The 22,579-nt window shown below is 32.5% G+C and overlaps 1 protein-coding gene across 1 annotated transcript; it reads right to left on the minus strand.

Annotated features, from left to right (window-relative positions):
* Positions 1-1,260: 1,260 nt before the first annotated feature.
* LOC129217240 (UPF0415 protein C7orf25 homolog) lies at positions 1,261-22,215 on the minus strand. Its single transcript, XM_054851513.1, has 6 exons — positions 21,981-22,215; positions 21,082-21,343; positions 6,205-6,738; positions 4,596-4,780; positions 1,468-1,548; positions 1,261-1,383 (listed from the first exon to the last, which is right to left on the minus strand). Exons 1-6 carry the CDS (start codon positions 22,134-22,136, stop codon positions 1,312-1,314), a joined length of 1,290 nt encoding a protein of 429 aa, XP_054707488.1. The 5' UTR covers positions 22,137-22,215; the 3' UTR covers positions 1,261-1,311.
* Positions 22,216-22,579: the final 364 nt, after the last annotated feature.

Below are 22,579 nucleotides of genomic sequence, written 5' to 3' on the forward strand. Positions count from 1 at the left end.
TCGTCGAACGCAACCTATGTATCTTTTCCTTACAAAGTGGCAGTCTCATAGCAGTTCATGTCACGTTGCTCATTTTGGTACATAGATAATGAATGTCTCAAATAGTGTAAAACGCTATGTGCATCCAAGTGTCAAAGAAAAGTAAAAATATAGACTAAAGAGGATGAAAAATTGAGGGGAAGAAATTAGGGAACATTTTAGTTGAAAGTGAAATATCAAGGAAAATGATATTGTTCTTCCTGTGGCCACCCTGTAAACTTGTATGCATACTATAAAATAGAAATTTTCTATTTAAAAATTAATGTTATTTCAAACATCAATTCTTTTAAAAAGAAGTTAAAACGTGTGCACATAAAGGGAAAAGTTTTTGGAAGTGTATACTGTAGTTATATAAATAAGCAGTGAATATATATGAATAACAAAAATGTTTTGTTCTATTCAAAGTACTGCCTTAAAAGTTTTTTTTTTTGGGGGGGGGGGGGGGGGGTTACCAAGCACATTTCCCCATTTCATAACCACCTGCTGAAAAATTTCTTAGTTTTAGAATTTTTGTTAAAATAACTTGTTTTATTGATTTTGATTTATTTTTTTTACAAGAGACCTACAGTTTGGTGGCTAAAAACAGGAACAATTGTTCAATTTCAAGTTTTTATCTTTTACCCCTATGATGAAGTATTCCATTAAATTTGAATTTAGGGGGTGGGGGAGTGCAGAAGCTAGGGTTCTAAGCTAGTGGTGATTTATACCCTAGTTTTCAGTTTGACAAAGCAAGATTATTATCGTCATGAGTGACACATTTCTAATGATCTTGTGAAAAGAGGAAATATGGAAGCTTTGCAATATAACATTTTGCGATTAAAAAAACTTGAGAATAGTTTGATTTTCTTTAGGCAACTTTTCTTTTTCGTGGGGGGGGGGGGGGAGAGAGAAATATTTATTGTCCTAAAATTTTATTAAGATTGTCCTAATTTTTTTTAAATCTCCACTCAAACACTTATAACAGTTGAGAGCACTCATTAAATAGTGAAAGACTGCACATAAATATTCTTTCCCGTGCACGACAGTCAATGTAATATAATTACTAAAGTATAACTTCCTATTAAATTCTTACAAATACTAAGTAAATACTATCCAAAATGTATGCAGATAAGCCCATTTTTGTTCACCAGCTATGGTTTGTTCTTCTATGAATTTTCGTATAGCTTGAAATCCATCTTTTAAACATTCAACAATTATGAAATGATAGTGAAGGACACTTTGGAAATTTTAATGATTTATTTAAATATTTTCATTTTCTATTGAGTATCATTATTATTCATCTTTCAGTTCTTTACACTCTGTCAAAGCTCTTGATTCATGAACGAAGGCAACAAATTTAATTCCCTGTAAAAAAAAGTACTATTAAAAGCAAGTATTTATACATGTTTGTCAAAATATAGTTGTATTTTAAACAAATGATTGCATTACCTGAGAACGCGCTGCTCGTAAAAATCCTAAATTTGCACTTACAGTAATAGCTTTCATTGAATCACCAGTACCGAAAACAATCTGAAATATATTATTTTTGTAATGCATCAAACATTTTTTCAACTAAGATTCAAATTTAATGTTTACTCCTTAAAATATTTTTATTTTTTTCTACCAAATATTTTATGATACACTCAAGGCCAAAGTTTAGAAAATGTATATTCTTTGGAATAAAAATTATGTTTGTAAAACTATATACAGCTTTATTATTACACACTGCTGGAAATACTTTGCAAAAAAAAAATGTTGCAGGAGCAAAAGAAATCTTCAAAGTATAATTCAGAAGAAAAAACAAATTGAATTCATTTGATTCCAGTTTTCTCTGAAAAGTTTAAAAAAAAAAAAAAACATTCTCTCAATAACATCAACACTTGTAATAAGACATAAATATTTACCCTTGGGATAAAAAATAAAATTTTAGTAAAATAAACTATTTAAAAAAGAATTACAGACACATGCTTCAGGATTGCAAGGAACCTCTTTCCTTTCATGCAAAACGATGCGAGTTTATGGATGTCTTCATAACTTTTTGCATAAATAAAGGAGCTCCTTGAAACCACAAAACATGTATCTGAAATATTTTGCCAATTTGTACTATTTTTTGATAATTATACTTCACAACCTAGATAATGTTTCTGGGTTTTAAAAGAAGTTATGCTTGCAGTGTAGCTCATTTGAATCTTCAGCCATGAAAGATGAAAGCAAACCATTTTTAAAGATATAATGATTTGGCATATATATATTAATGCCATGGAAAGATATTAGTTTTAACATGGGTAAGAGCAAAGGAAGAAAAACGAACAACGCACCTAATAGAGCTGCCACATTTTATGCTGTATTTGTCATGGCCTTAAACTTAAGTTTGACCACCGAAAGATAGCGGATGACCTTGAAGCGGAAACATCATTTGTAATAGCTTGTTTATTATTATTTTGTAAAAAAAATAGGCTTTGCGAGAATGCAAAATGCCCCTCTTACGGTCTGGTGCTAATTGCGAACTTAAAAAATTGCTCCCCCCCCCCCCCGCCCCGCAGGTTCGCCTTAATGGGAAGTCACCGGAGGTCACCATGACCTGCTGAAAAATTGTTTTTTTGAAGGGGGTAGACATTGACTAATTGATTCGCCAAATTAGGAGACAGTATTGCAACTTAAATATTATATATATTTTTGAATAGTTTTCAATGATGCCCAATGTTCCTTCACAGCAGATGTAATGTACGTATATGTATGCATGCTTGAATTTTATCATTCGGTAAAATTGAGATTTCATTCGGCAAGTTGAGAATTTTCCCCTTCCCAAAAATTTTAGTTCTCCTCCCACCGTTTCACATAAATTCAATAAAACCAACAGTATTTGCAATTCGTTAATAAATATAAATAATGTACGTTCTTGAATTAAATGAGAATCAACATTTTTCAGTTCTGTTTATAGTATCTCTAGTGTATTTATTTTATTTATTTATTTTTTTCAAAACAGCTTTAACTTTTAATAGAACTTGTTTCAAACCAATAGGAGAATGTATAATATAAACATAATTAACACATTTACTAAAAGAAAGAAAGAAAAATTATTATTTTTTCCAAATAAAAATCAAAGCATTTAAAAAATTCTATTATAATTATGAAAGCAACGCAAATACAAGAAGCATTGCTAATCTGAAATTTACTAAAAAACATGACGATTTACATACAGACAAAAAAAGCACTATATATTTGCTAATTAAGGCCTTCCAATATTTCGTTCAAGTAAGGCTTTTTATGCTTAGATTATTTATTATAATGAGAGTAAAAATACTTAACTTAGGAAAAACTATACACTTCAAGCTATAACACGACAAAATGTTGCCCCCTTTCCGGCAAAAAAATGAATTCATCCGGCATAGAATGCCCTCCACTACTGCTCCCTGGTACACAAATTATGTACTTTTAAACCAAATTGTGTGCTTAGTTAAAAACTTAAGCAAACTCATTGAATCGGACTAGAATTTCACGCCAAAGGTAAAATCCCTTCCCCACAATTTTTTTTTTTTTTCTCGCAAATTTTATTATTTTTTTTAAACTTTATTTATAAAAGCATTTTTCTACTTATATGATCAATTTTTTAAAAAGTAAAAAATAAATTAAAAAAAACCCAAATTCTTTTTTTTTTATCAGTTGAAATACCGCTGCCTGGCTGCTGCACCCCAGGCGAGAGCCACTCTTGCCAACCCTTTGATACGCTACTGAGTGTAGAGTGGGACGCAGTTCATGCTGTCTAGGGAAGTTTTATCAATTTTTCATTCTTCTGTCGGTTCCTTTTGTGAGGAAAAAAAACTTTTGTGTCCAAAACAAAAGTTTTTGTATAAGATTATATCAGTGTTCAAAAACCAATGCCTTATACATTAACTACAGATTTTTTCACCTTTAAAATATATATTATTCTCTTTAGCTCTTTTTCTTGTAATTTTGTAAAAAAAATTTAAGCATCTTTCAAATTTTATGATGAAAATAATAATACCCCCCCCCCCCCTTTTTTTTAATCAGTCAAAACGCTGCCCCCCTCCCCCTGGCTGCTGCACCCCTGGCGAGAGCCACTCCTGCCAATCCCTAGTTACGCTACTGCTCTTACTTCTCGGTGATTTCTGGCTGATTCTATACTTATTACAAATGATGTTTACACTTCACGGTCATCCGCCATCTATCCTTGATCAATCTTTACAATATGTGTAAAAAAGGGATAATAAAATCTTATGATAACCTTTCAATGTTCTGTACATTATGTAACAGATTGAACAAGCCTTGAATGGGCTCGACTTTATACAATGTATTTTTTTCCTTTTAAAGTTCATACATGATAAGTTATAAAAAGGTTAATTTCTCAGTTACTATATTTAGAATCTAGAAACTTTTTCCCTTTAGTACTTTTCTTAAAGTATGTGCATTTCCAAATATTTGATAGTAAAACATTGATAATTTCAAACCTATTATGTTTGGGAAGGTATTCTGTTTGTTTTTTTCGACAACTATGATTGCAATAATCGAAGGTTTTTAGAAGAAGTAAAATTATACTCAAAACTAAAATTCCTTACCTTTGAACGATCTTTAATTTTACTAGTTTTCTCTAAACAAAGGGCATTTGGTGATACATTGTCTGAGATTACAGTAACTCTCTTTAAGAATTCTGAAGCTCTTTTTTTTTCTTCGTCTCCACCAACAGTAGATAAAATTTCCATAAAATCCTTGTGAGCAGTCTGGCAACAAATTAACTTTTTGTCTAATGGAACAAAAATGTTTTGTTAATATTGAACTTCAAAAACTTGAGTAAATTTCTTTTACATTTAATTAGATACAAAAGAGAGAAAAAGAAAGTGTTAAAGCAAGAGTTAAATTCACTAAAATGTATTGAATCATCATATTTTAATGTACATTGTCTAGCAAGTAAAATTATTTGAAAAGACAAATATTGCCATTTAAAAATAGTGTAAAAGACAGAAGATCAGGGGTCGAAGTAGTCCTATATATCCTATATTTCCTATATTTTCAAGAAAAGCATCAAAATCGTCCTATATATCCTATATTTCCAAGAAAAGCATCAAAATCGTCCTATATATCCTATATTTTTAAGAAAAGCATCAAAATCGTCCTATATTTCCTATATTTTTGAAAAATGTCTTATATTTCCTATATTCCCGTTTTTTTGTTGTTGTTGAACCAGGAGGACATTAATTCTACAAATTTTAGTGCATGGTGCTCTAAAGGAAAAGATGATTTTACCGCTTTTTGCCATTTTTGCAACTGTTCAGTGCCCATAAGCAATAGTGGATTTTCGCAATTGAGGAAGCATGCTAAAACATTCAAGCATAAAGAAGACTCTGAAAAACGTCAAGAGGATCCTTCTCAACCTCTGTTTGTTCTTAATACCAGTGTTAAAGGGTTCAGTTTAGATATAAAATCAAAGAACAGTAGAATTAGTACTTGGGTCATGAGTGAGGAAGAAAAAATAAAAATTTTCTTTGTTCGAATTTTATTTAATTGTTTCGTCTATAAAGTACTGTTTTTTTTTTTTTTTTCAAAAATTATTCTTTCAACTACAGGAAAGTCATTTCAGATGTAAGGAATAATTTTATTTGAGGTTTTTTTAAAAACAAAATCATTGATAAGAATAAATAAATAATATATGATATGTATTATTTCTTTTTTTCATAGCAAAACTATTCATATAATGTGTCCTATATTTGTCCTATATTTTTTGTGGAAAATGTCCTATATGTGACAAGTCGGTCACTTCTACCCCTGGAAGATTCTACAAAATTTGCCAAGCGGTAGTCAACAATTTTCAGTAAGAACATTTAAGGGTTAGGGGCAATAATAAATAGTAACTTATGTATAGAATAGTGCAATGCATAAAAAATCACAGCAAAAGAGAGAGGTTTAAAACTTGCATTAATTACATTATCTTTCAACTTTAACTTGTCAGTAATGTTTGCTTTTTATATTTCTTTTAGTTTTTAATTTTACATATACTAAAAATTGCAATGCACTTGTATTAAAAACTGCCTTACTTTTCTTTAACAAAAAATTATTCTCCCGAAGAGATTCCATAATTGTTAGTAGTTTAATTTAAAAAAAATCTCTGCACTTTAAGAAACTTAGAGAAAGCAAAATAGTGTGGGAGAAATTGTAAATTTTTTCACATACTTTCAAACAATTGGTCTAAAATAGTTTTCACTGGGTGTGCTCTTTCCATCTCAGCTAAATCCATGAGTAATTTTTCATTATATTTTGCATTACAGTGTCCGTTAGTCATGTTTGATACATATGCAAGAAATGTGGAAACATCCAGATTCAGTATTGCGTCAGTTGGAACTGTATTTAAGCTAAAATAGTCACTTTCACAATGTTCAACTTGAACAGTATCTCTAGGACTTTGCAAAGAGTGAGCAAAGTTAAGATGTAAAGATTCTAATGGAGTCAATAAGTTATCAACATTTCTTTCTAGGTTCTCTGTTGGAGAACTACTTCTACTGGGCAATTCTTCGTCATCAGAATTCACGACATCGCCAATGACTTGTACCTTTAAATTTTCTAGAAGTTCTTTTAACTCTTTGGTGACACCAGCTGCTAAACGTACAATGATTTTAGGAGGGGAAAACATGTGTAAGTTCTGATTAGCACATTCAACCATGTCTTCTACTTGTTCCACTATTGACTTCCTTCCATATTTTCCAAGACCTAAGTTACAAGTAAAAACAGAAATGAATATTGAGAAAATTAATGCATTGATAAAAATATCTTTTAAATAGTAAGCATAATAGGAAACAAAAAAGTTCATTGGCACCATTTGTTTTCACACTGGACAAATGAAACAGTAAGAGGGGGAAAAAATTAGTTTTTTCAGAAATGTAGTTAACTTAATATAGCTTCAGTAAAAAGTAAACTCATGCTTAATTTTTAACAAAAAGTAGATGAAATAGTGGTGGATTTACAAGTTTGGGGAGGCCTGTGGCAGGAGTCGGAGTTGTCCTCATTTTCCTAAATATTTTAATTTTTTGAACTTAATCCTAAATACCCCAAAATGTTCATTTTTTACCCCAAATTTTTGCAGGAAAGAAAGTTCCACTGAAATATAATTTAACTTTTTTACTAGTCTTTTTTTAAATATTTTTTTTATTGTTTACATACTACAATTCCTATTGAAGTGTGCACACACTTGTATGTGCTAGAAATAATTTGTCAGTGAAGATCTGCATGTGGTATCAGTGGTGTTCCCACTGGGTATACTCCATATACGGCATATACTCTCAAGCCTTTTTCCATCATTTTTTTTAGCGTATACCATCAAGCTTCAAAAATTTTCACATAGTGACATATTACCTGTATGTATATGATCGCATACACATATTGTGCATAGCTGATTACTGGGAGTATATCCTCAGAAAAATTGATAGGAACATCACTGTGTGGTATGTAGTGATGTAAAATACCTGGGTATTTATTTTTAGGGGTAAACACCCAGGGTATATACCCGGGTAAATACCCAAATTGGGTATATACCCGGGTATTTATTTCAAAAATTTATATTAAAGGAAAATACTTTTCTGTATGTATTCTATATATGACCAACCATATACAAAACAATAAATTTTTGCCCAAAAATTGTTTTTTGATCACATATTCAAAGAATGTGAAACAACTTAGCAATCTAATATGATATTCGCATTAAATGTGTTGGATATGCCTAATCAATGTTGATAGCCAAATTTCAGATATAAAAAGCCATTCTACAAAAAGTAAAAAGCTTAACTGGTTACAAAAAAGCAAACATCAATTTTTTAAGGTCCTAGTCTTTTATAACCCAGTAATATGTCCCTGCATGACATCAAAATGTAACGAGATGCTGCTCAACTTTTTATTTTTCTTTATTTACCTATATCCTATAAGCAGAAATTTCCTCTAAACCTAGTTCAAGTGTTTAGGTGTATTCTGCAGATAATGTATCACTCCTTAGTTCGCTTAATTCATTTTGATATTTTGAATTTCACTTCATATTGTATTTCAAGCATATGTATTGAGTGAGAAAAAATAGAGACGTTACAGCTAATATGCTGTAATTTAAAGAGCAAAATAATTTAAAAATTAAATGCAGTACAACATAAATGTTAGCATAAAAATACTTGATTGTTCCTTTTTCAGTAAAATGTGTTTAAAGATGTTTTACAGTTTATGTTTTTTAAAATGAAAATCATCACCTTTTGATATCACCTAATTTTTTTTTGCAAAATGTCCAGTTACTAGGGAATTCACCCTGTCTTTGGATAAATACTTTAAAAAATATTAACCTTCCCACCCTACATTACTATTAGGGTGTATTAAAAATAGTTTGAATAAATTTTCATCATGAAGTACCGAGGAGAAAATGCAAATGAGCAAAGCAACAGAAAACAATATTTTGATTTTTTTTTTTTTTTTTTTTTACTTATTAATGTGAAAACTGTTTCTATATTTGCCTGGTTATCACTTAAACAGCAATAAAATAAATAAATAACATCATAGTCTTAATAACTTCTCCGTTTATTCTTCCAAACATCCCTCATGCTTCCTCCCCCCCCCCGCCCCCCATTTTGGATATGAGTAACCTAGATTGTGATTTTGAAATCCTGAAGTTCATTGCTGAATTGCTTATACTTCTCCAATTATGACATTGAAAAGAAAGATTCTTTGGTTCACACGATAAGTTTCTTTCATAATTTCATCAAGTCTTTCAATAAAAATGATTATAAACTGTGTTATACATATGTATGTATCAGTTTTACCAATTATTTCATATTTAGATTTTAAAAAAAATTCTCATTCACTTTTTGCATTTTTTTGTAAAATACCCAGTTTTTGGGTATTTACCCAGGCCTTGGGTAAATACCCAAAAAATATTTACCTACCCCCTGGGTATTTACCCGATCCACATCACTAGTGGTATGATACAACTTTGATGGATTTGTCTTCTCAATCCGAGTGTGAAATAGTGAAGTTAGAGATACAAAATTTCCGGAAATTTTGAGGAAGTAAAAAAAAAAGTTGATTTCTGAAAAAATTGGAAAAATGTAAAAAAAATTATTTTTTTTACAAATTAAAATGTAATACACAAGTTACATTTTCTCAGAAAACATAAAGCTTCTTAACTATTTTGAAATACATATGCAATCTGTATAGTGTTTTCTTTTTTACAGAAATATGCAACATTTTAAACTTATTCAAAAAAAATGCAAGATGTGATTTTTGAGAAAAGTCCAATGAATATTTTTCACAGAAATTGTCTTTTTTTCTTCGTTTATAAATTGAAATTTTAAGCAGAAAGCAGATTTTTATTTTAGAGTTACATGCATATGTGTGTGTTAAATGGAAAAAATATTAAAACTTTCACTTAAACAATTCCACTACTTAACAATATTGAACAGTAGCGTACGTAGACTTTGGTGCTTACCCTCGCAAGATTTATAGGTGTGCCCTCCCCACATAGGAAATTTTTAAATATAGTGGAAAGTTGGGCTGAAAGGGACATTATATATTTCTTAAAACCTGATGTTTTCATTGACTGCCAACAGAGGGAGCCAGATGTCAATTTGTCAACGTAACAATTATTTTTATCTGAAAATTCTGAAGTTAATTTTCATCATCAAAAAGTAAGTTATACTTCTATTCATATTTTGTTTCAGAACTAAAGTGTATTTAGTTATAGAAATAATCTTTGTGTGTTAATTAAAAGTACATTAAATACCTAAAAGTCTGTGATAAGCGATTTTCACAGGACAGAAAGTTAGGCTTAGCAGCCATGTGGTGTATGTAATGTATGAATCTGGGGCTGAAAGGGACACTATCATCGGGGTCCCTTTCAGCCCCAGAAAAATTATGCTTATGTTTAAAATTTTCTTTCTTTTTAAATTATTTCAATAATTAATATATTGCATTAAAATTTTAATAATAAATTATGAAAAAATGCTTTGTTAATGTATAATTTAAATAACTTTAAACTGCAGGTATATTTTATTAATTTAATAAAATCAAATTAAGACATACAAATTTTACAACTTTTTTTTTCAGTTGCAAATATGGTACGTAACTACAAAAGGAAGACAGAGTCAGAAAGACTGGATCTGAGATGGAAGCAGCTGTAAATGAAGTTCTAGTTCATGGACAATCAGTTAGATCAGTTTCTAAACAATATGGGATTGCTAAATCATATTTAGCACGAAAAATCAAAATGTATAAAGAGATGGGAGAAGTTAAAAAATTTAGTCACAAGCCAAACATTGGCAATAGAAGAGTGTTTACTTCTGAACAAGAAACTGAATTAGCTTCTTATTTAGTTAAAGCTGCAAAAATTAGTCATGGATTAACTGCTGTGCAAACCAGGACACTTGCTTATGAATATGCTTTGCTTATAGAATCGCCACTGATTCCGGATGTTTGGAAAAGCACAAAGCAAGCTGGCTATAACTGGCGGAAGGGATTTATGAAACGAAGTGGGGATCTCTCTCTCCGTACTCCTGAGCCAACTAGTCTGTCCCGAGCAACAAGTTTCAATGCTTCAAATGTCAGAAAATTCTATGAGAAACTTGAAGAAGTAATGAATCGCTACAAATTTACAGCAGACAGGATTTATAATGCTGACGAAACCGGGATTACAACTGTACATAAACCACCCAAAATTATTGCAAAATGTGGTCAAAAGCTGGTTTCACAAATAACATCAGGCGAAAGGGGTCAACTCGTTACTATGTTATGTACTGTAAATGCCATAGGAAATACTTTGCCACCTGTATTTATTTTTCCAAGAACCGATTACAAGGAATTTATGCTTCATGGTGCACCTCCACAGATCCTTCGATTTGCATATAAGACTGGATGGATGACATGTGATAACTTTCTTGCAGCTCTTAAACACCTTGCCAAATATTCTTTCTGTACCCTAGATAATCCAATATTGTTACTAATAGACAATAGTGAAACACATATATGTTAAAATATCATTCTAGTATGACTCAGTATACGAACTACTCAACTCATGTGACTTTGGTTGTTTACCTTTTTCTCTCCCTGTAGTTCTACTTCACTTTTGTGTGTTACTATGTCGTAATAAATGTTGTGTGTTCGCTAATGGTGCATATTATTGTTTCCACTGTGAATATATCACTTTGCTAATAGGTTATGGGCCATGATATTTGTTATTTTAAGTTCATAACAACCGATTAATATCGAACAACAGCAAAGTTAAGATTTTTGTTTTCGAAACTATCGAACACGTTCTTCATCAGAAACCGGAATTTTTCTTGATGCCGTTAAAAACTATTTGCCGTCAAATCTAAGAAAAAGGTACGTAACTGAACTTTTCGTTTTCAAAGTATAACGTTTTCATCAATCTGTACTATCAAAAAGGTGACTGTTCTAAAAAGAAACTCTTTTTTCTGCCATCCATATATGTTCTCCGATCTCATAGAACAAGTGTATATAAGTCGATTTTTACGCATTAGAGGTTGTATTTTGAACATTTTGCGATAAATTTCATGACACAATGACGGAAGCAGCCACAATCGCCGAATTACAAGAAGAATTGAAAAGAATCCAAATTCAGTTAAACACGAAGAAAACAACCGTCAGCACATCCAGTGGGGGTTTGCCAGATTCTAAACACATTGATGGCAATAATTATTCGGAATGGAAATTCCTCATGAAAAATTTCTTAATTGATGCAGGTTTGTGGCAGTGCATTGATTTGTCAGATGAAACCTATTCCGAAACTGATCAAAGAGCTTTGGCAAAAATCAATTTATCCATTAAACCTTGTGCATCAGCAGAAACGAAGAAAGCGACTACCGCTAAAGCTTGGGAATCTTTACGTAAAACTTATGAAGACAAAGGTGTTGTTCGCCGCATCGGACTTTATTCTTCACTGTTTAGAACAAAGTATAATGATTTTAATTCCATGTCCACCTACATCGATCATATTACATCGATCGCCGAGCAGCTAGACAGCATAGGAAAACCCTTAGATGATGAAACTGTCGGAGGAATTATCCTAGAGGGACTACCTGAAAAATTTCGCCCTCTGATACTAGGAATACAGGGTTCCAATCAAAGTACTTCTGAAGACTTCGTTAAAAATTTACTCTTACAAGATAACGTTAGAGACATTTGTTTTTGATCATCAAAATCAAATGACAGTGCATTTCATGGAAAATTAAATCAAAACAGATTTCCACCAAAACAAAATGAAAATCGCAAACCAAGTTGCTACAATTGCAATGGAATAGGCCATTTTAGCTCTCAATGTAGGAAGCCTAGACGTGCACGAAAGTCCAAAAATGAAACTGCAGGTAAGCCAACTAACTTTTTCACAGGCACTTTTTCGACCCCACCTGAACCTAGTGATTGGTATCTTGATTCAGGTTGCAATGCTCATGATTGCCGTATATGTTGATGACCTGTTGATACTTTCCAATAACCAGAAAGAGAAAAAACATGTTCAAAATGAACTTAAGAAAGAGTTCAATATGAAAGATCTTGGAGAAGCACACTACATTCTTGGATTGAGAATTAGTAAAGACCAAACGAATGGAACAATCACCCTGGATCAGTCAAGCTACATCAAAAACATGCTCAAAAGATTTGGAATGGAAGACTGTAAGGAAGCAAGCACTCCCATTGCTCCAAACCAGATCATAACGAAAGAGATGTCGCCACAGACGGATGAAGAGAGGAAGTCAATGGAAAAGGTTCCCTACCGAGAAGCAATTGGTAGTCTGCTATATGCGTCTCAGGGGACAAGACCTGACATTTGTCATGCTGTTGGCGTCCTAAGCCGTTTTTCAAACGACACAGGGCAAGCTCATTGGTCCGGTGTGAAAAGAATATTTTGATACCTCAAAGGTACTATAAACAAAAAGCTACATTTCTTCGAAAGTTCTCCCTCCCCCGAGCTAGAGGGATTCTCCGATTTAGATTGGGTAGGCGTAAAGATGACCGTCGCACCACGTCTGGTTACATCTTTAGTCATGCAGGAGGAGCCATAAGTTGTTGCTCTAAAAAGCAAACAGTCGCCCTATCGACGACAGAAGCTGAATATATGGCCTTAAGTTCAGCTACTCAAAAACTGTTGTGGTTGGTGCAACTGCAACAGGAGCTACTCAAGAAACAATGTCGCCCAGTACCATTATATTGTGACAACCGTGGATCAATAAATCTCAGTTCGAATCGAGTGTTATCCCCCTGAGTAAAGCATATAGACATTTGACATCACTTCTTGCGTGAGAAAATTGAGGAAGGACTGACTACAATAAACTTTATTGACTCTAAAAACAATGCAGCTGATATGTTGACCAAAAGTGTGTCTGCTGGCCAACTTCATTCATGTTCAATCAAAATGGGGCTAGAATGAAGTGGGGGTGTTAAAATATCATTCTAGTATGACTCAGTATACGAACTACTCAACTCATGTGACTTCGGTTGTTTACCTTTTTCTCTTCCTGTAGTTCTACTTCACTTTTGTGTGTTACTATGTCGTAATAAATGTTGTGTGTTCGCTAACGGCGCATATTATTGTTTCCACTGTGAATATATCACTTTGCTAATAATATAAGTGTCAAAATCATAAAGTTTTCCAAGGAAAATGGCATAGTAATTTTGACATTTACTCCTCATTATAGCCACAGAATGCAGCCACTCCATGTTTCTGTCTTTGACCCATTTAAGGGTAGATACAATGCTGCTGCCAATAACTGGATGATAACAAACCCTGGCAAAACCATAACCATTTATAATGTGGCCGAACTTGCAGGCATTGCGTTTTCTTTGGCCTTCACAAGATCGAACATTCAGTCCGGTTTTCATAAAAGTGGCATTTATCCTTTTAATAAAGAAATTTTTACTGAGGAGGATTTTTTGAGTGCCTACGCTACAGACAGACCAAACCCAATAATAGCCCCAGAAACTTCTCCCAGCCAAAATGATGTATCGCAACCTGGTACATCAAAAGAAGTCGAGAAACCATTATTGGATTTAGCAGTGCCAGTCCCGTCTTCTAATGATACAAAGCATCTCTCTATAGAAGTGATCCGACCTTATCATAAGGCTGCACCAAGAAAGGCATGTAGAGGTCGAAAAAAGGGTTCGTCCCGAATTTTGACAGACACACCTGAAAAAAAAAGAGTGGAACAAGAACGTTTAGCAAAAGTTGCTAATAAAGTCAAAAGTAAATGTGCTTCTTACAATATTCAGAAAGACCGTCCGAAACGAATAAAACGGAAGCTTCTCACAATCTCATCTAGTGACAGTGATGATGACGACAGCTTTCAAGCATTGGATTCAACAAGTGATTATGATGAATTTATTGTGAACAAAACAAATATCCAGACAAATGACTTTGTATTAGTGAAATTTTTAGGAAAATCCTGTGTGCATCATTATGTAGGAAAGGTTGTTGATAATCCCGACACAGACCAACTGAAAGTAACTTTCCTTAGGAAAAGTCATATATGTTGGAAATTCGGTTTTCCTGACAATGAAGACACTAGCATTGTAGATATGAATGATGTTGTTTCAAAGTTGCCGCCGCCTTTGAAATTGGGTGGCACAGCAAGGATGAATGCACAATTTCAATTTCCAATCGATATTAGTTCATTTAGTGTTAAATAATTTTCATATTTGTTCATTAGAAATTAGAAATTTGTTCATTAAATAATTTTCATATTTGTTCTTTTATATGACATTGAATATGCTGTTGTTTGGGAAAGTATTTTCACACAAATAAAATTGTGCTGCAACATTAAGTACTGTTATTTGTTGTGTCCCTTTCATCCCCATCATATGTCCCTTTTAACCCCGATGATGGGGCAGAAAGGGACAGCGGATTACCCTACCGTAATTCATTGTACTGAACAAATTATTGGCAATACATCTTTGTTACTATATTCTTATAATAGACAATGAAATGCTTTATAAACTGTTTTAGAAACAAGAATTTCAATTGTGAAAGTTTTATAGAAAATAAAAGAAAACCTGAATTCGTCCCCTCCAGCCCCAGCCTCCCCTAATTTTAACACAGTATTATTTTTAAGAGCATGCACCCTCACTTTTTGCGCCTTACGCCCCTTTTTCCGCAGGGGGGGGGGTATGTAGGCCACTGACGTACTAGTTATGTCCCTATGTGCAACTGTTTTAGAGTGAAAAGTAGAAAATAATACTTTGAGGAACAGAAAAATTAAATTATCTCACACAGCTTGCATTATCAAAGTTACTGTTTTCAGGCAGGATACTGAGCATAAAAAACATTTTAAGCAAAAGAAAAAGCATTGGAATTAAATATTATAAATTTTTCAACGCATTTTTTTGAGCCTGAAACATAAAAGTTTTCAAATTTTCCCAAGTGGAAATAAACAGTAAAATAACTTTTTTTTCCAAAAATTTCATTCTCCCCCCATTTCTAGGTGGACCCTAGACTTGAAAATTGGATTTTTTCTTAATTGGTTATAACCCCTTCAGGCTAAAGAAGTAGCCAAGGGGATGGTCATGCCCCCCCCCCCCTCCATGAAGCAACAATACCTGGCGAGGGCGGATCATGGTGCAGACTGCAGCATTGAAAGTTTTAGGGAGTGTTTTTCTTTTTTTGGGGGAAAGAGGTCTTTGTGGTATTTAGGGGGCGACCAAGTTCTTGGGAGGAATGGGCTCTCCTGTCATTATGCCATTGTAACTAACTATATCTTATAATATATTTCTAACTATCGACAACTTTTAAAAATTTGCTGAATAATGTTAGTTTGACTGTCAAAATCTTCTATATATATAAAAATGAATGTTTGTCTGTATGTCATCCATGAACTCAAAAACTACCCGGCAGATTTGGCTGAAACTTTCATCGTTTGTTATTTTTGGTACTGGGAATGTTTATAGACCAGTTTGAAAAAAATCCGATCGATAGTTCCTTTTTTATTCCAATTTAAGTCACAATCCATTGGATAAATACGAATAAAATTATCGGCTGCAGAAATTTATTTGCGGGAAAGATCTCATTGATAAGAAGTTAGCTGTTGCCATTTTTCTTGAGTTTGAACAAATAAATTCTTTCTTTATTGTTTGATGGCTTTTCATGCAATGGGGGGATTTAAAACTTTTTCTATTTGATATTTTTAGCGATTGATTGATCTTGCAAACTGCGTGAGTACAAAATTTGAGTATAGTCACGGCTTCACTTGATACCTGGACCGATTACTATGAAAATTGCTATATATATATGTATTTTTCCACGGAGAAGATGCATAATATGCTCATTGAAGCCACTTGCCACCAGGTGGCACTGCAGAGTAGCAACTTCTGCCCCGTTCAACCGATTGTCATGAAAATCCGCATAATGATGTATTTTTTTGTTGGCGTAGCAACGCGCGTCGGGTACAGCTAGTTCTTTAAATATATTTCAGATAGATTAATCACATGCTCATTGAACTACTTTTTAACCTCCTAGGCGGCGGCCATGTTTTTCTAGAATTTCTGCTAGAAGTCATCATTGAAATACCACGTATACCCCATAAAGAGTCAGTCTTTTCTCAAACGGATTTTACCCCCTTCTAATCGGCAGAGGGCGTGGAGTTCCTTCTGCTTCATTAGTGACCCCTGACATTGAACGACAGTGCACCTGGGCATCAACGCGAGTACAAAAGAATGTCTTTGGAATGCAATTTTCAACCTAGTTGCAACTTACCACGTGCTATTTCAACTAGATTTCAAAATAGAGGAAGTACTAACCGGATTTGAAAGCATAAGGATGTTTTGCTTTCCTTCTAAATTAGAATGCCGAACTCCTAAATAATAAGACAAGGAAACAAATATTTTGGTGCAATATTTTAATGATCTGTATACTTATGTTTTGAGAGCAACTATTACTTTAATTTTGTCTATTAGATCTTGTTTTTACGATATAACTGTGGCGTTTTTTCTTTAATATGTTTAATAAGACTTAAAGTATGGCTTAAATTATTAAAATTAAAAAAAAAAAGACTAACTTCTCTGAGAAACCTTTAACAGTTGACAAAAAGCCAATCTGCAAGAGTTATGTTTGAAAAACCAAATAAAAGGTTTTTTGTTGCACTCGGAAACCTTCCTAGTGTTTGACTTCCAGTGATTTTTCTCCTCATAGTCCCCCCTCCTTGAAAATTCCAGAAATTTCTTTATATAAACATCATACTTGTCCTCTGATATTGGTTTTCTTATAATTTTACTCCTTAAACTTTGCTAGTATCTGCAAAATAATCAGAAAAACTGTCTAAATTGTTGTGTGAGTAACCATTCACATAATATCTAAAAAATCTGCAATCATCAAGAATGCTTTGATGCGCATTTTAGTTTCCAGGCCTTCAAAACCCTATTTATGCCATACCTTTTTTAATTTCATTTTTTAAAATTATATAGATACTTAAATGTGACAAAATTAGGTTACATGGAATTATTAATACTATTAATCAATACTCTGCCAATACAGTAAGTACGCCAATAAATTCAATTTTGACCCCAAAACACTAAAAAAATATATTTAAAAATATAATAAAAAGAAAAATGCATAGGAGTTATTGATTCAAAATAAACCTTAATTTAAACGTTATGGCGAGAATTCATGTTTTTTGGGTAACTAGAAGTTTTTGGAAAATATTCACTTAAGCTTTTACTCCTAATGAAACTGAATAAGGAAAAACAAAAATCATTGAATTCTAAATAAAATGCTTACACTTGTGCGATAAATGGGAAACACAATAATAACATTAAAAATGCAAAAATAGCAATAAGAGTTGTAGCTAGTGATGTGGATCAGGTAAATACCCAGCGGGTAGGTAAATATTTTTTGGGTATTTACCCGGGTATTTACCCAAGGCCTGGGTAAATACCCAAAAACTGGGTATTTTATAAAAAATGCAAAATCACAATCTAGGTTAGTCATATCCAAAAAGAAAAAAAAGGAAGCATGAGGGATGTTTGGAAGAATAAACTGAGAAGTTATTAAGACACTGTGGTGTTATTTATTTTATTGATATTTAAGTGATAACATGGAAAATATAGAAACAATTTTCACATTAATAAGCAAAAAAAAAAGCAAAAATTTTATTTCTGTTGCCTTGCTCATTTGCATTTGCTCCCCTGTAGGGTGGGAAGGTAAATATTTTTTTGGGTATTTATCCGAAGGCAGGGTAAATCCCCTAGTAATTGCTCATTTTTCAAAATTTTTTTAGATAGTATTAAAAGGTGACTATTTTCTTTTTTAAACATAAACCCTAAAATAAAAGATTAAAAATTTAAATGAATTTTAAATGTTTATGTATATTATGTGTGTGTATATATATACATATATATGTGTGTGATACAGAATACACCTGAACAATTGAACTAAGTTTGGAGGAAATTTCTGCATAAGATATAGGTAAATAAATAGTAATAATGAATTGAGCGACATTTCGTTACATTTTGGTGTCATGCAGGGACATATTACTGGGTTATAAAAGACTAGGACCTTAAAAAATTGATGTTTGCGTTTTTTGTAACCAGTTAAGCTTTTTTCTTTTTGTAGAATGGCTTTTTATATCTGAAATTTGGCTATCAACATTGATTAGGTGTATCCAACACATTTAATGTGAATATCATATTAGATTGCTAAGCTGTTTCACACAATAATTCTTTAAATATGTGATCAAAATACAATTTTTGGGCAAAAATTTATTGTTTTGTATATGGTTGGTTGTATATATACATAATGGAATATATACAGAAAAGTATTTTAGTTGAATATAAATTTTTGAAATAAATACCCGGGTATTTACCCATTTTGGGTATTTACCCCTAAAAATAAATACCCGGGTATTTTACATCACTAGTTGTAGCACATGTTTCGGCATTTTAAGGAGCCTTTTTTTTAATTAAGCGAATTTAAAAATTAAATTATGGTTGAAAAGACAGCTGTCGTGTCACAATGGTGATAAAGCTAACATATTGTATATATAATAAAGTAGAAGAATAACAGAGCAAATATGATGTAATGTCATTCATTTTTGATCAGATTTAATGACGTTATATATTTTCTACCAGATGTTAAAAATTCTTGCTGTTTGTATCATGTTGTTTTCTTCTAACACATTTTCCGCTGAATGATTTGAGTGAATATTACAGTTAATTAAGTTGAAAAGAAAAGTTAAATCAGATTTTGGAGAAACAGAATGATCTGAAACGAAAGCAGTACTCACATACTGTTCTATAGCCATCAGTGCACTTAAATAGTATCTGTAGCCAGTAGTGCACTTAAAAGTTCTTAAATATATTTGCAAAGAATGGAAAGTCATTACTTTTATTCTGAATGGAATGTAGCATTTCTTAACTGTTAACATTTTCTGAGGAGCTAGGAGGTGAAAAGTTAAAAGACATGAGCACCTGTAGCAATTAGGGAGACTTATTGGGGTTTCGCTCTCTAAAATATTTAAACAATCATCAAAAACGATCCTTCTTTCTGGATTTTTTAAACAATTTCTTCACTAATTCTTCGGTGTTAAACCATAGAATCGATTTTACTTTGAACACCAATAACCAATGGTGTACAGAGCACTCTCGGGACCTTTGTACTGAAGAGGGGGGGGGGGAGGGTTGCAAGAGTTATGAGGGCCCACTCTCTGAAAGAACACTATGTTCAAATTAAAAAACAATTGTTCTTGTGGGAGGGGGGCACACTTATTAGTTTTGCTGGGGAGGCGCATTGAAGTCTCTGTACGCTGCTGCCAATGATATTAAATTGAACTCCTTTAGTTACTTTATTTTTTAAACTTTCGTTTCATCTTTTTAAAAAATGTTCCTGAATTTTTTTTTTTTTTTCATTTTAAGTTACAATTTTTTACACAGTAAACCTTGAACTTACGTCTCCAGAGTCTATGTTTCCCCCGCATTTCACGTTTTTTTCCGTACTTTAATAATGTTAATTTAACCCCGAAAGAAAGTTTTTTTATTCATGAATTTCCTGCATTGTATGTGTTCTATGGAAGGAGAGAAAAAAGAAAAAAAAATGTTCTAAAATAAGCAAAATGTTTCCTTTTCTGCTTTTGTAAAGCTAATCTACCCTGTGAAAAGTAAATCTGTGAAAACATCCACTATTATGATAAGATCTTTACTATCCACTATTATGGACTATTTTCGCCCTAAATACCCGGATTCGCAACTAAGTGTGTTAAATTGATCTGAAATGGTGTGTACAATAATTTTCGTAAAATATAGATATATCTTTTTTAAAGAGTCATCTTCACTACTTCTACTTTTCTCTATTTGATTTTTGCTTTTCATGCATTTCTCGTATTTTACACTTTCCTGTATTTTAAATTTTTTTATCTAGTCCCTTAAGAAACGTAAAATTGGGATTTCCGTGTAGCACCTTTATTTATAATTAAATTCGTGTATTTCTTACTGCATAAATAATGTATTTCTTGATACTACTAATTTCGTGCATTGTGGCATAATATTTTATTATTCATTGGTGATCTTTTTGCCAAATTCTTAGAATAAAAGAAAGCTGAAAAAGAAAGATTGAATTTGAAACACATAATAAACTCCTCTTTGCCATCTTGATGGGAAAAACTTTACTTTATTGGAAACAATTTCAAGTTCATTTTTTGGCTCTCTGTTTTGTCTTTAAAATTCCAAGGTTCTACAAACTACGTTGGCTATCGTCAATGTCAAACAGCTACACGCCTCCCATTCAAGTTAATAGGAACTCCGCCACACCTCCGATTAACACGCTGGAGTGGCTGCAGGGAAAGCAAAAGAATCGCCACGAATATATTTGTAGCTTGCCATTTTCAGTACGAAAAAGCTTTCGAACATTATTCATAGTCTGCCGCTTTTAATATAAAAATAATTTTGAATGTATTTGAGCTCCCCGCCAGGAAGGTTAAAAGTTTTTCTCCATTTCTTTCAGTCAAAATTTTTCATAACTTTTTCTACCTTAGAGGAAAGCAATCAACTCTATGTATTATTTTTTAAAGACTTTTTACCCCTATTAATGCAACTTACCAATTGAAGCTTGATACAAATGAACAGGATTTCTGGTAGCAACTTTAATCCATGTTCTGCCAAAATCTGCAACAATATCTACAACAAGAGATCTTTCTTCACCTTCATCACTCTCCTCGTCACCATAAAATTCATATGAAAATGTTTCCAGTACCTTTACTACACCTTGCATTTCACTGCAACATCTAATAATTGCAGACAAATGATAGATGTTTGAGCTTCGTATATGTTCTTCTTTTAATTTATCTGGATTTTTAGAAAGCTACAGAATAGGAAAAAAAATAATTAATAATATTCAATACAGAAATCTAAACAGAAGATGTAACTCTTAAGAAAAGACATATGGGGGGAGGGGGGACTACATCCAAAATTACAAAAAGGAATTTTAATCTAATGAACTTCCCTTATCTAAATAGTAAAATCGATGGTTTTGGAGTGGAATAACTATTATTGACCATCACTGAGTAAAATATTATTTTTCAATTTGGGAACGCAGGGGAGCGTTTGCAAAAAAGTGATTTACCATGAAACAGATGACTAAGTGCACTCAGTCCCGTGTTTTAGTTTCTTTGTATACGCTACTGTCTGTATCCTGAGCATTAATGCAGCTTCCTAAACTTATTATTTAAATTAAAATATGCGGAAAAAAATATTCAAATGTTGAGCTGTCAGTTTAAATAAACTGAAAAATGGTTTCCACATTCATTGATAATGAAGTAACTTAGATAAACTTTGTTACATGAAATTAAAGACAATTCAGAGTTCAGGAACATTTCATGATATGTTCTGAACACAAACAAAAATTCAACAATCTAAATATAAAATGTTGCTTAAATAAACTAATATAAATTTTGATAAAATAGGCATTTGAATTATTATTTTGAATAAGTTGTCATTACTCGTTGTAAGAAGCGAAGTTCAGCCTCTATTTTTCTCTGCAGCTTGGCTTTTCCAGATATGTCAGGTAAACTTTTACACTGCTTTATTAAATTTTCAGTTTCAGAAATTTTCTTCAGTAAACCATCATAAATAGAGTCTTTAGATTTATCTGACATTGTGTACAACCATTAAATAATAGGCTTTAATTATATAATTCAGTTCAATAACTGCATATTGACATAGCAGACAACATGTAATAAAATGTTGTGTTGCCAAAACAGTAGCCGAAGTTTCCGAGTTTCATTTTATATGTAAGGGTTACGTTCGACAAGCTCAGCCGGTACTTACCGGTTAATTGTCACGTGACAGATAATGACGTCAGCTAATGCTCCTGCATTTTTGGTATAAAAAAATAAAAGTTTTGAAAAAAATTTAAATTAAAAATTGTCTGATATTTTGTCCTGAAATATTCTATGTGCTCAGGGTGCATTCGGAAACGCGGATCGGTCGCCTCGGTGCAACCGCAAGCGTTCGGAAACGCTTGCGGTGGAACCGGTGACGTCACTTAACCGCGTTCGGAAACACTGCGGTTGTTTTCTGGCGGTCGACTTGGCAGCAA

The sequence above is a fragment of the Uloborus diversus genome, chromosome 2, assembly GCF_026930045.1.
Source record: "Uloborus diversus isolate 005 chromosome 2, Udiv.v.3.1, whole genome shotgun sequence".
NCBI classification, from domain to species: domain Eukaryota; kingdom Metazoa; phylum Arthropoda; class Arachnida; order Araneae; family Uloboridae; genus Uloborus; species Uloborus diversus.